This window comes from Mus caroli, chromosome 10, assembly GCF_900094665.2.
Source record: "Mus caroli chromosome 10, CAROLI_EIJ_v1.1, whole genome shotgun sequence".
Taxonomy (NCBI): Eukaryota; Metazoa; Chordata; class Mammalia; order Rodentia; family Muridae; genus Mus; species Mus caroli.
In genome coordinates, this window is record NC_034579.1 from 36,220,339 (window position 1) to 36,233,709 (window position 13,371).

Consider the following 13,371-nt stretch of genomic DNA (forward strand, 5'->3'; position numbering starts at 1 on the left):
CTCTCTTCTCAGTGATGAGGGCTGAGAACTTTGCCGATCTGTATTCTAGATTTATTTTTATTGGATTCTTCTCTTTCTTTCTTTCTTTCTTTCTTCCTTCCTTCCTTCCTTCCTTCCTTCCTTCCTTCCTTCCTTCCTTCCTTCCTTCCTCCCTCCCTTTCTTTTTTTAAGCTTTTTAACAGCTTTAGCTACATCTAGCTCACATACTTAAGTACATAAACGTAAGTCACTACCCTTAAGTTTAAAACATTATCTTTACCCTCTCCTTCCCCAAAGTCCTGGACCACTCCCTATTGTATCACTCCCTATTTCCCTCTAGGCTTTATCCCCACAGCTGTTCTGCCCCTTCCTGCCTACGCCCTGGCTGTGAGCAAACACTAACTGACTTTCTGTCTACACTCACCTATTCTGGACATTTCATGCAAACAGGGTCATGGACTGCGTTGTCTCTAACACATGTTCTCAGAGCTCAGCCACAGCAGCATGTATCAGTACTCCATAGCCTTTATGTCTGAGTCAGTCCATTGCATGGAAACTCTACAGCCTGTCATGTCACCCATCAGGTGATCCATTGCTTTGATTCCCTTTTTAGTGAGATGAGCATTGGTCTATAATTTTCGAGACTACGTCTTTTAAATTATCTTGAATGGATACCATTTTACACCTCCACTACCAATCTCTGACTGTTCCAGTTTCCCCATGTCCTGTCAACACCATATCGGACTGTTCAATTATACCCCTCCTGGTGGTTGGGATGGGATAGATCATCCTGGCTTCAAACTGTCTTTCCCTTCTGAGTAATGATCCTGAGTACCCCTTCATGTCCTTATGGTCCAAGCTTTTGATTCTGAGGGAACATAAGACCCACTTACGTGTACACACAATCCTGTTTGGGTTTTTTTTTTTTTTTTAGTTTTTTTGAAAAAACCAAAGACCTGCCACAATCTGTTCCTTTTTGCCTTTCTGTGGTCTATAAGAGCTCAGGTTGGCAACACACACAGTTCACATACTTAAAGCACACCCGTAGTTAGTCCAGAGAGCAGTTGCATACAACTTTCCAAAAAACCACTCCTCTTTCAAGAACTCTTAGTGCCATCCACCAGGAAATTATTATGATTCTAAGGTGATTCTGTGTGGAAGGAACATCTTAGAGTTATTTAGTGTGTACCCTACACAGCTACATGCAGAGAACCTGGTTGCTTTACTCTGAAACATCAGAGATGGAGGGCTAACATGGCTGTCCTGATATTCCAGTCTAGTCTACTTTTGGGAATTTAGCCCTGTAAGTCTTTCCCTTCTTTAGAAAAACCTTTTAGATTTTATATCCTTGCTATGCTGAAACATTCAGTGTGCCCTAAGATCCCAGCACCGGGATGTGTGATGGTATTTATTAGCTAATTGGATAACTTCACCTCCCTCTTACAGAGGGAGGATGGCCTTTGAATGAGCAACTTAACTGCTGAAGTGCTTCAGAAAGGAACTGTGGGGGCTGCTAATTGTGCCCTACTGTCTAGTCTCCAGTTATTCCCCTGGTAACATAACTCGTCAAGTTAGCAAAACACACAGCCACTGTGTGGATTCCTGGATTTCCTGACTTTCTGTATGAATAATCTCTTGTGTGCTATGTGGAAGCAGCACCTGTCAATAAAATCTGATGGCCAATGAGGTGAGACAGGGTTAGAAAGTGGGACAGAAGGCAAAGAGAGAGGAACCCTGGGAGATAGTCAGGTGCAGGAAGATCCCCCCTCCAACTCTGATGAAGTAGGGCATGTGAAACTAGCCATGTGGAAGACATAGAATAATATAAACGGGTTACTATGAGTTAGGAGCGAGTTGGGGGACAAGCCTAGTTTATGACCTAAGTGTTTACTCATAAATAAGCTTCCAGGTCGTTATTCGGGAACTGGGGCGTGGGTGGGAAAGGCAGCAGCTTTCCTTGTAGCTTCAATGGCCCTGTGATTAGCTGTGAGCAGTGACTGTGGGTGGAAGAAATGCGTGGAGGTTTCAGAAAAAGAACATAGCCACTGTTTCCCCTTTTACCTGTTTGGCTGCTGCAGGAGAAGGGAAAACTGGACCAGTCACTGCTGACCTTGAGATGGAAGCCAGACATCTGCTCTGTGCTACTTGCTCTGTGCACTAACCCTAAAGTAAATAATTCCACTGAGTAAACTTGTCTACAGCAAATTTCCTTTGCAGTTAAGTAACAGTAAACGATGGTTTTACCTTCGTATTTGTTTGTATTAATTAAAACAGGTATCATGACTATTGGTTTAAAATGCTCCTTCCTCATCTCTGTCTTGGAGTGGCCTCAGCTCAAGGGCACTTAGACTCTACTTGTTCCCACGCCAGTGGATTTCTTACTTACGTAGAGCATTCCATAAATACTCATTTCCATACGGGAGTAAGTCAGTGAATTGGAGGCTGCTCTGTGCTACATCTGAATGCTGTTGTCTATCCTGGGAGCTGGAGACATTACATAAAGTGTTCTGTGGGAGCATCATGGCTCTATCTGTCACCTGTCTGGGGCACAGGGGAGTTAGGAGTAAGAAATGAATCAACTACAGTCCTCCGCTCTACCAGCCATATCCAGGGATCCATCCCATAATCAGCTTCCAAACGCTGACACCATTGCATACACTAGCAAGATTTTGCTGAAAGGACCCAGATATAGCTGTCTCTTGTGAGACAATGCCGGGGCCTAGCAAACACAGAAGTGGATGCTCACAGTCAGCTAGTGGATGGGTCACAGGGCCCCCAATGGAGGAGCTAGAGAAAGTACCCAAGGAGCTAAAGGGAGCTGCAACCCTATAGGTGGAACATTATTATGAACTAACCAGTACCCCAGAGCTCTTGACTCTAGCTGCATTTGTATCAAAAGATGGCCTAGTCGGCCATCACTGGAAAGAGAGGCCCATTGGACTTGCCAACTTTATATGCCCCAGTACAGGGGAATGCCAGGGCCAAAGCGGGGGGGGGGGGGGGGGGGGGGGGGGGGGGGGGTGGGGACTTTTTGGATAGCATTGGAAATGTAATTGAGGAAAATACCTAAAAAAAAAAAAAAGGAGTAAGAAATGATAATGCAGCCTCACTCTCTAAGATGTGACAACTTTCCAGACTTTGAGAGGCATGTTCTGCTAGAGCTCCGTGTCTCCGATCCCCTACAGGGAAGGAGAGAACCCACAGAGACGTGCTTTGGAGGTGCCAGACATGGATCCCTCTTCTGGCTCTATTATGCTGGGATGTGTGGCACAATACCTTGGCTCTTCCTCTTGCCTTTTACGTATGCCATGAAACTTGATCAATGTAAACTAAGCCTGGGAAATGCATTATTTTAAATACACAAAAGGCAAAAATCGCACACACTAAGTAAATGAGCAGAGCTCATGACTTCCCGACAAAGTACATATTTATGTATTAAAATTAAATGGTGTGGAAATGCCATGGTGAAACCCCACTACTTGATAGTCTATGTGCACTAACTGTGATGGTTAATCTTGTCAACTGGAGTAGACTGAGACACACCTCACGGATTAGTACAGCGCAGTATCTATGAGATTACAGGTCTCTGACGTGAACGGATTAAACCATTGATGGATTCAAGATGTGAATCAAGTGTTGGGAGGTGGTAGAACTGAGGAAGGTGAGAGCTAGTTGGACGTGTCCTGGGGATCTGTCTTGCCCCGCCCCCTTCCCGTTACTGTTCCACTCTGCTCCCTACCAGTCACACTGTGAGCTGTTCTACTGTGCCTTACTCTCTGTGATGGGATGAAACCACGAGCCAGAATTAGTTATTTTCCTAAGTACTATTGTCCCACAGCTACAGACTAAAATACTGCTAAGAAAAGAAAGGAATTAAATAGATTGAGTAAGTAATCTCAGTAAGTAAGATCAGTTAATAAAAATTACAAATAGTTTCAGATCATCTGAAACATTATATAAAAATATCGCTATTATGTAATGATCAACATACATCTATATGCATGTGCTTCTAATAATTTAGAATAGAGACCATTCCTTGTATATGTTTATGGGAAGACACAGGAAAACTACTAAACATATTAATCTTTAGAAGTTAATGGTGTGTGTGTGTGTGTGTGTGTAGAGCACGCATATATAAAGTTCATTGAATGTGTACATCTGAAGTTTTTAAACAGAAAGCATGATGTCACTAGGAAAGCATTAGAGGTGCCAACTTGTTCATCTAACTTTGCTTCATTATTCATATACATATATGTGATATAGATCATGTATATATCACAGTTTTTTCTCCCTCTGGTCTCTAGGCTGGGAAGCGATGACACACACTTTGAGGTGAGCATGGCCAACGGTGGATGTGAAGTGCATCGTTTTGATCCGAGTGTCAAGTCAGCCCATGTTCTGGAGCGGCAGGGCCTCTGGCATCACCGCTTGTCCATCGATTGGCGGGATCCGCATCCAGCCGTGGCTGCTCAGAAGCCGCAGAGCAACACCAGAAAACTGGGAAGCATTCTGAATGAATTTGGGCACCACAAGGTAAGACATCTCATTTGATTTTATAATTAAGTAAAGTGAATGAACCCATCAATGTAAAAAAATAAAAACCGAGATTAAGAACGTGGACACTAGAAAGTTGACGGCGTGGTTTTTCCGTTGTGCTGGAGGCTCAACATTACTTGTAAAGTTGACCTGTAGAGGTGATGTTTTGGTAATGCCAGAGCTGTTTAGGTTGAATTGAGGATTTTAATTGTTTTAAAAATTTATTTTCAAAAGTTCCAACTATAAAAAGTGACAGAAAAATAGAACTACATTTTGATATCTGTAACTTTGAACTGTGATCATATTGTTTTAATTTTAATTACAAAGAAGCTAAAAGAGAATTGGCATATAAATATCAATTTTTATTTTTAGGGAATATATTCCAAGAAAATAGAATAATGTTTATAAAGATCTACTAGCATACTCATGTTTATTGATTCACAGTAGCTTAAGTATAGAAGCAGCTTGTATCCATCAACTGATAAATGTATTAAAAAGTACAGTATAGCTGCATATAGCATTCATATAATAAATAAAATTTGATAATTAGCAACCAGAAAACCATAAATGCCAAGAGTTCATATAATAGACCCTTAGTTGTGAATATTATGGTCTGTCAGGTAAGCCAGGAACAGAGACAAATGCTATAGAGTCTTGTACAGAGCATCTAAAACAAATTAACCTTGAAGAAACGGTAAAAAAAAAATTACCAAGAATTGGTGCAAGTGGAGAAATAATATGAATGTTCAAAGCCTGTAATGGTATTAAAACACATTTCTCTGAAACCAATGGGAAGTTCATGTTGTGAAATCTGCATGTAAAAAAACAGTAGTATTTCTCAGTTTTATTTAAGCTTGGCCCATTTAACCAGTCTGGCCTGGCATTCTTTGAGATGTCTTAGAGTTAATTTTAATAAAAAGATTAACTGTGAGAGAAAAATCCATCTGGTTCATGCTAACTATGCCATGAATGTAGCTTAAAAAAATACTTTAAAATAAATTATATTTATTTGTTTTTAGGTATCAAATTCTTATCTTGTGTTATAAAATCAGAATCCCCAAGGAAAGCTAAAGAAGAGATATAAATTGCAGAGCTGTAAATTGTGTATGAAAACATTTTTGATCTTTAATTTTACCATTTCCAAAAGCATTTTCCAATAATTCCATTGCCAGTGGTATGTGTGTATGCATGTTTATGTGCAAGGGAAAGGCTACGAAGAGCAGGACAGTCTTAATGGCAAAGAAATCAGTCTAATGAGCTGCAAGCAGCCAAGCTTCATGAATAATCAATCAGCAGGAGCTGTTTTGTTCCAAATTACCTAATTTGATCTTATGTTATAAAAGTTAATTTAAAGATCTGAAAGCACTGTCTCCTCTCCAGTCTCTCCTGCTTACTTCTCCATTTTTATTGGCATATATTTGACGGAGATTGTGTGCATTCCAGATATATATGATAATATTTGGACATAACTTATTTGAGGTGAAAAATGATCACCACAGTCAAGCTAATCTGCATATATGCTAACTGTGTTTGGTAAAAAGACTCAAGAACTTCTTGGTTAGCAATATGAAATATATGACACCTTATCACTGATACTGTTACTATGCTGTGCATCCATTGTTCAGAACTTGGTGACCATATGACTGAAACTCTTTACCATTTGACAAGAGGTTGACTTTTAAAGAGCAGAAAATACATGTAGCTTTGAGTAAAATCTACTTTGTAAAATTGAATGAACACTATGTATATTAAAAATTATATGATATGTTAAAGGATGTAAAATATATGCAAATACTCTGTTGTGGAGGAACAGTGTAAAGAAATTCCCTCTTTGAGCAATGTTCCTTGGACCCAAGTTTTAGCATCACGTAGCCCAGTTAAGTGAAGTCTCTAAGCAGATGCTGAAAGGGACTGCCATTGCCCTCTTTGGTCTCCTTGATGTTAACCTGTCTTAGCCTATGGTTCCCAGTCCTAGGTGCCATGTAATTTAAAACACGTCAGAATAAGGGTCCATTTGTGAGGCAAGGTGTGGGAGACTTTGAGTTTCAATTGGCTTATTGATCTTTAATAAAAAGACTTTCCCTGTTATTCCTTCTCTTTTTTTCTCTTCTCTTTCTTCCCTTCCTCCTCTTCTTTGTTGTGTTGTGTTGTGTTGTGTTGTTTTGTTTTGTTTTGTTTTGTTTTGTTTTGTTTTTCGAGGCAGGGTTTCTCTGTATAGCCCTGGGCTGCACTGGAACTCACTTTGTAGACCAGGCTGGCCTCGAACTCAGAAATCCACCTGCCTCTGCCTCCTGAGTGCTGGGATTAAAGGTGTGTGCCAACCACCACCCGGCCCTTCCTCTTCTTTGAAAAAAAAAAAAATCCTGTTTAGGGTTTCTGTTGCTATAATAAAACACAATGACCAAAAGCAAGTTTGTTTCCTCTTACAGCCTGTAGTTCATTCTGGGAAGGCAGAGCAGGACCTCAGGGCAGGGACCTCAAGGTGGGAGCTGGTGTAGACAGAGGGCATAGAGGAGAGCTGGTCCCTAAGGCTTGCTCAACCTGCTTCTTATAGCACCCAGGACCACCAGCCCAGCAATGGTAGCACCCACAGTGGCTCTGGGCCCTCTGACGCCAATCATCAATTAAGAAGATGAACCACAGGCTTGCTTGCCTACAGGCCAATCTGGTGGGGACATTTCTCTTTCCAAATGACCCGTGTCAAGTTGACCCAAAACTAGCCAGTGCACTCCCTTTAATCAGACAGTCAAAGCCTTTTCAAGAACAACCTTAAAGAATTTATTGTTCCTCTAACGTGGGGCTAGTTACTGGTTTATGCGTTGTTTTTGCCACCAAGAATATCCAGCACCCTACAGTCAGGAATCTTAATGCCTCCTACCTAGAATATTTTGAGTAAAATCTGTGAACAGAACTTTTCTTCATGTGCTACGAAATTTTTTAAGAGACGTGAGAAGTGGGGGCATTGTTCAGAGTTCTAGTCTAGATTATTCTATTTGCCGCTCCTACATTTAAAAACCTGCCTTTCTTTACTGCTGAAAATTACAAACCAATTCCCTAATATGTCAAGTCTAGGTTATTCATAGAGGGAAGATTCTTTGTGTTCAGTAAAGAGTCTTTTGTTGTCCCTCTCTGTGAGTGTCACTGTCTGGTCCTGTCCTCCTTCACTCTTCTGAGAGCAGACTGAAGAGGCCAAAGAGGCTGATCAGAGTCAATACTCTGCTGCATTTTTCCAATCAGAGTTTAGCAAAAGATCTGCTAGACAATAAGAGAAAATGAAGCTTTGAAAAAGCGATGTGTGTACATAATTTATTCCAGCACATTTGCTATAAAGAGTATGCTTTGGGCTAAGGAGGCACAGACCTGAATTGCTCCTGTGTGGCTCCCTGGGAGCAGCAGTGGGCCAACCTTTATGCTGAGGGTCATCGTGTGCAACATTTTATCCCTGAGATAGCAGAAGCATTTCCAAGGATACTTACTTACAGAGGAGAGATGATTAAAGGGCTGCTTTGTTCCTATGGTGATTTATTCTTCTTTAAAAAAAAATTAATAACAATGAAAGTGATCTGCCTCTGTCTCGGAGTTGCCAGGTATGGATTTGATGGGTTTTTTTGTATTTTTAAAATTTTATTGTTGAAGAATGGAAGATGCCTTAGACTCTTTGGGTGAGTGCTCCCAAACAGAAGCAACAAAACTGAACTACCAGCCAGTGATTGCTTTCATTAGAAACACACTTCTAGGGGCTACACAATGCCAGATAAGAGGAAACCTCATTTGTGGCCCGCAGAGAGCATAGTCTGTTTTCATTTCTCTCTGTGTGTGCAGACATTGATAAATAGGACATGGCTGAAGCAAGGGAGGGAGTTAGAGCAGAGCACTTGAAGGTATCAGTACTTCTTCCTCTTCGTCCACTGATTCCAGAAGCGGCAACAGAAGCCAAACAATGCTGCAAAGACTTTAAAATATCTCATAGAGCTCTGTAATAATTTCCATGTTCATTTGTTTTTCTCTTTTCTTCTCTGCATCCAAACCTAGTTTCTAGTCAAGCAAGGAATGTGAGAGCCAAATGCATGCAGTATTTGGAGACAGTGACAGAAAGATGCATATGGCTTTTGTGCTGCTGTAGAAACTCTTTGCTAATTTTAACTTCGAACTATAAATCAAGAAAAACCTTTGCAGAGCGCCATGCCGAAGCAGCTGCATCAGCAAAGCCGTGTGGTCCTGAAGCCCGGTCTGCCAGGGAGTATATCACCTGGATTCAGCCTTGCTCGGGATGATTTACTGTCCAGCTTGTGCTGAAATGATTGTTGCTGTTAACTAAATCTATGGATTTTTCAAAACTGTTTGAAGATTAAACCTGAGGATTCTGTTCTTATTCATTTTATTGTGTGGCGTTCCCCCCAAGCCCCGCCAAACTCTTTATCACAGACTCAGCATTTCCTAGATGAACCTGGCTCGGTAATGATAAATTAAGTTCGTTATTGCTTCCAGTAAGCCAAGGGTGCTTTTGCCACGTTTGGATGGAAAATGTGGCTGTTAAATTGAAGCTCTCTTAGTGCCAGCCGCTCTGAGTCTAGGGTATTGAGAGCCTCTGATCTTTGCTTTCAGCTCTGCCACTCCCGCACACGCACGCACGCACGCACGCACGCACGCACGCACGCACGCACGCACACCTCCTCTCCCTGGCTTTGGGCTGCGGTGCCTGGAGCTTGCTGTTCTTGCGACTCTTGGCTTTCTGTAGTCTCTCCCCTGCATTGTCTTGTCTCTCTACAGCCTTTGCCATCTGCAGTCTCCGGAGTCTCAGCTTTCCACAGAAACACTTCTGCAGGCTTTCATAGTCCTCCCCTGGCTCTGTTCAGAGCCATTCTCTGGAACTCATCAGTCGCCCTCTAGTTACTACTGGGGTGGGGGGGAGCCTAAGGCTGGAGGCCCAGATAGGTGTCTCCTTTTTGTGCTACCAGCTCAACCCACTCTATCCATAGTAAAGACCACAAGGTAGGCAACAGGGCCACTTAGAAGAGGCTCTGAGAATGCCTAGTGTCGCAGCTCACTATAATAGTGCAGGAAGAAGATCCAGCTAGACCAGTGAGAGGCAGGCAGCTTCCAGAGCCACTCACCCATGTGCACAGTCCTCTGCCTACAACCACAAACATAAAACCAGTGCCCAACTTGACTGAGGGTTTGGGGTCATTTATGGAGTGGCTGATCATCTGATCCTGTCGATGGCTGATACAACATTTTCAAGAGTTGATTTAGAGAGTGCCCTGGAATGGCTCTTAATAAATGACTTTTTTTTTTTTTTTTTAGAGCAAAAGCCATGGTTTTGGCTAGTAGTCATGAAAGCTACTGTTGGTTTATATTGTTGGAAGGAAACCCTTTTCAGGCACCTGTGGCTGGGTAGGAGCCTTCCTCAGCAGCCATGAGGTGATCAAAATAGAGCTCCCAGTGCAACAGCTGGAGGAATCACACAAGCGATAGCTGGCTGACTGATGGCTCTCATGATTGCCGTGACAAATGGAGCTGAAGTCATAGCTGCTCCCATCCCTGATGAGATGACACCAGTGACATTCCCAGTCCCACTAGATATGAGAGTCATGGAGATAGCAGAATAGATCCCCATCCAGACACAGTCCTTTATGGTCCTGGAATCAACCCCTGGCTGGGCTCCTTAGCAACCATGGTAGCTGAGCACAGAAAAGGATTTTTTCTGACAGCTGTTAGTCAAGCAGCTGATTAGCTTACCCCTGGCAACTCCAGTCACTGAGAAAAACAACAACAACAACAACAAGCAAACAAATGAAGCTTACAACAGAGATCTAACATGGACATCTCATCCGTTGTGCACTCTATTTAATAAGACCTAACCCCTAACTGCTGTCCTGAGAACGTGATGGGTTCTCCTGCATACATCTTCCTTATTCCATCCTTCAGGCTTCACCATGCTGCTGACTGCAGGAAAAGATGCCTTTCTGGGTGCTCACCTCAGTGAAGGCTTTAATCTAGATTTGAATCTTAAGTCTGCTTGCTAGCATCTGGAATGGGACAAGGACCTGATCTCTCAGGCATTCGTTTGACCATCTGTAAAAGCAATGACATTAGTAAAGTGTGGCTTTTTGCGGGTTGGGGAATTAAATCTGAGAACACAGTGTGGCAGTCTCCAGCCGAAAGCCTGTCATGTGTTCATTACTTAATCTCTTTTGATGAATTTAAGGGATCGTGATCCACGTTTTCAGTAGCTGTTAAGAGAATAATACAGGAGATGTTTATTTTTTCTTTGTTTGTTTTCAGGGAGAATGTAGCATAGATTCATTTGGACATTGCTAACTACTGCTAACTTCAGTCAAGAGTTGTTCATGGAAGCTGTGTGTGAAACTAAAGGGCTCTTGGTCCTTCAGATGTGGCTGAAAGAGAATTATTATGTTTGCTGCCTTGGGGCGCTGAACAGCTTTGCCTGGTGATTGTGTAGAAAGTAAATACTGTGCTTCAAAGAGAGTAAATAAGTCACTGAGAATTAATTGGATTCTGTTCCACAAGAGCAGATGTCCACCTCAGGGCTGGGCTGTCTGGTCAGATGGCTCTGGGTGGCTGGGCTTCCTTCCTGTCAGCTCAGGTCTCTGCCCCTGACAGTCCTCTGGCTCAGTGTCCACTTGGGCCCTAGGAGGACTGTAGTCTCTGCCTTCCTGAGATGAGAGCTTTCTATTCAATCCAGAACATAATTTTCTTCTATGGTGTGTGCTTTTGGAGAGAATATGGGCTCTGAATAGAAAATAAATCCCTTTCCTTCCTACTTCACAGTCAGCTTCTGAATGTCTGTGAGGAGTGTGCAGAAAGTTCATTGATATAAATAGACTTTGGTCATTTGGGATATTTAATGTTTTTTATTTGCATTTTTAAATAATAAATTTTATTAAATGCTTTAGAAGATTTTTAAAATGAGACAAAAACATTTGTAGAGCTATGTAGAGGCAGTGTGAGATAGCTTATTAAGTATGCCTAAGGCTCTAGATTTGACCCATTGCAAAAAAAAAAAAAAAAGCCATATAAACTAAAACCAAAAAGAATACAGAAAGCACCTGATGAGAAACAGATCACAGAAAAGGAACAGAGGATTCATGAAAATCACTCAAGCGTCCTCATATTAAGAGAAATGCAAAATAAAACTGCACCTGAATGTTTCATCAAGCCACCAGCCCCAGAGCAGCAGGAACGGGAACCGGCACAGATTTTCTGCAGCAGCAGCTTGCAAGGGCAAACCTGCTTCTGTGAGCCTCCATACCCCGGGCTCCCATGTGTGTGAAGACAGCCGAATGAACGAGATCACCTGTTTGCAGCACTGTGTGATTGGGTAATCCACCATGGGGGGTACTGAAATGCCAGATATCTTTTTGTGGACTCCTGACAGTGCTGCAGTGACACTGACATGGAACTATTATTCAAACACACACACACACACATTATATACATATGCATTTGTGTATAAATACCAATATTATCTATCAAAGGAAGTCACAAGGCAAAGAAACTCACAGTTTTGAAAAATGAACTGATGACCTACACTAGTCGAGTCTAAAATTTAAGTTGTAGCCATCAAAATAGTATCATATTGATTTAAAGATAAATATAATTGGACTGTCCAGAGAACTTGCAAATAGAACCATATATGCAATATATACATATATGCAATGCACACCTATATGCAATGCATACATATAATGGGTTTTGGCAAAGTGCTGATGCAATTCAACGGTGAAAATGATAGTGTTTACAACAGAAGATGTCAGAACTGTGTTGAATTATCTGTATGGGAAAACATTTATACAACACAGTTTGATCACACCCTCCACCTTCCTCTAGTGCTCCTGCACTGCCCCCTCCCACCTTATGCTCTTGTTATTGATAACCTCCTGAGTCCCACTAGTGGTATCCATAAGCACTCCAGTGTGGAGCCATCCCCGGGAAGCATGGATAACCAACTAGCAGTTGTGTCCCCAAAGGAGAGTGATTTTCCCTCCCTCAGCAGCCATCACTATCAAGAGGCCACCTACCAAGCACAGGACCTTGGGAACCCTCCTTCTGCCATGTTAGAGTTTTGACTGGCTTGACCTTATGCAGCTAACCACAGCTGCTGTGAGTTGATCTGTACAGAGCGAGGTCTTGTGCAGCAGTTAGCTTCTCACAGCTCTCCTTCTCTTATGGTTTTGCTTTTCTGTCCGCACTTCCATGATGTTCCTGAACCTTGGATACAGGGTAGGTTAAAAGACATGATTTGTCCACAGCTAGTGGCTACTTCTACGTGACACCTTGGCCAGTTATGGGTCTGCATTGACCATCACTCATTGTGAAATGAAATTTCTCTAAACAAAGTTGAGACATTAAAATAATACAGGCATAAACATAGAAGGCAAAATTATAAAAATTTTGGAGATGTTTAAGACCTAGAAATTGGCAAATATTTCTTTAGAATTTTTTTGTGTATGGGTTTTGGCCTGCGTGCATGTCTGCTCATCATGTGCACGCCTGGTGCCTGAGGAATCCAGGAGACAGCGTCAGATGTTCTGGAGCTGGAGTTAGGGGTGGTTATGATTTACCATAAGGATGCTGGGAATCAAACCTGCAGCCTTCTGGAGAGCACCAGTTCGCTTAACCACCAAACCATCTCTGTAACCTAGGTAAACATTTCTTAAGACAAAAAAATAAAATAAAAGTATAAGCAATAAAACATTTTTAAAAGGTAGTGTTTCTAGCAAGATTTTGCTGAAAGGACCCAGATATAGCTGTCTCTTGTGAGACTATGCCAGGGCCTTGCAAACACAGAAGTGGATGCTCACAGTCAGCTATTGGATGGATCACAGGGCCCCC

The 13,371-nt window shown here is 42.1% G+C and overlaps 1 protein-coding gene across 1 annotated transcript in view; it reads left to right on the forward strand.

Moving 5' to 3' along the window:
- Mettl24 (methyltransferase like 24) overlaps window positions 1-13,371 on the forward strand; it is a 131,392-nt gene that overhangs the window by 59,591 nt on the left and 58,430 nt on the right. The window contains exon 4 of the mRNA XM_021175136.2: window positions 4,284-4,512. Coding sequence (XP_021030795.1) covers window positions 4,284-4,512 — 229 coding nt within the window. The remainder of the gene's footprint in view (window positions 1-4,283; window positions 4,513-13,371) is intronic.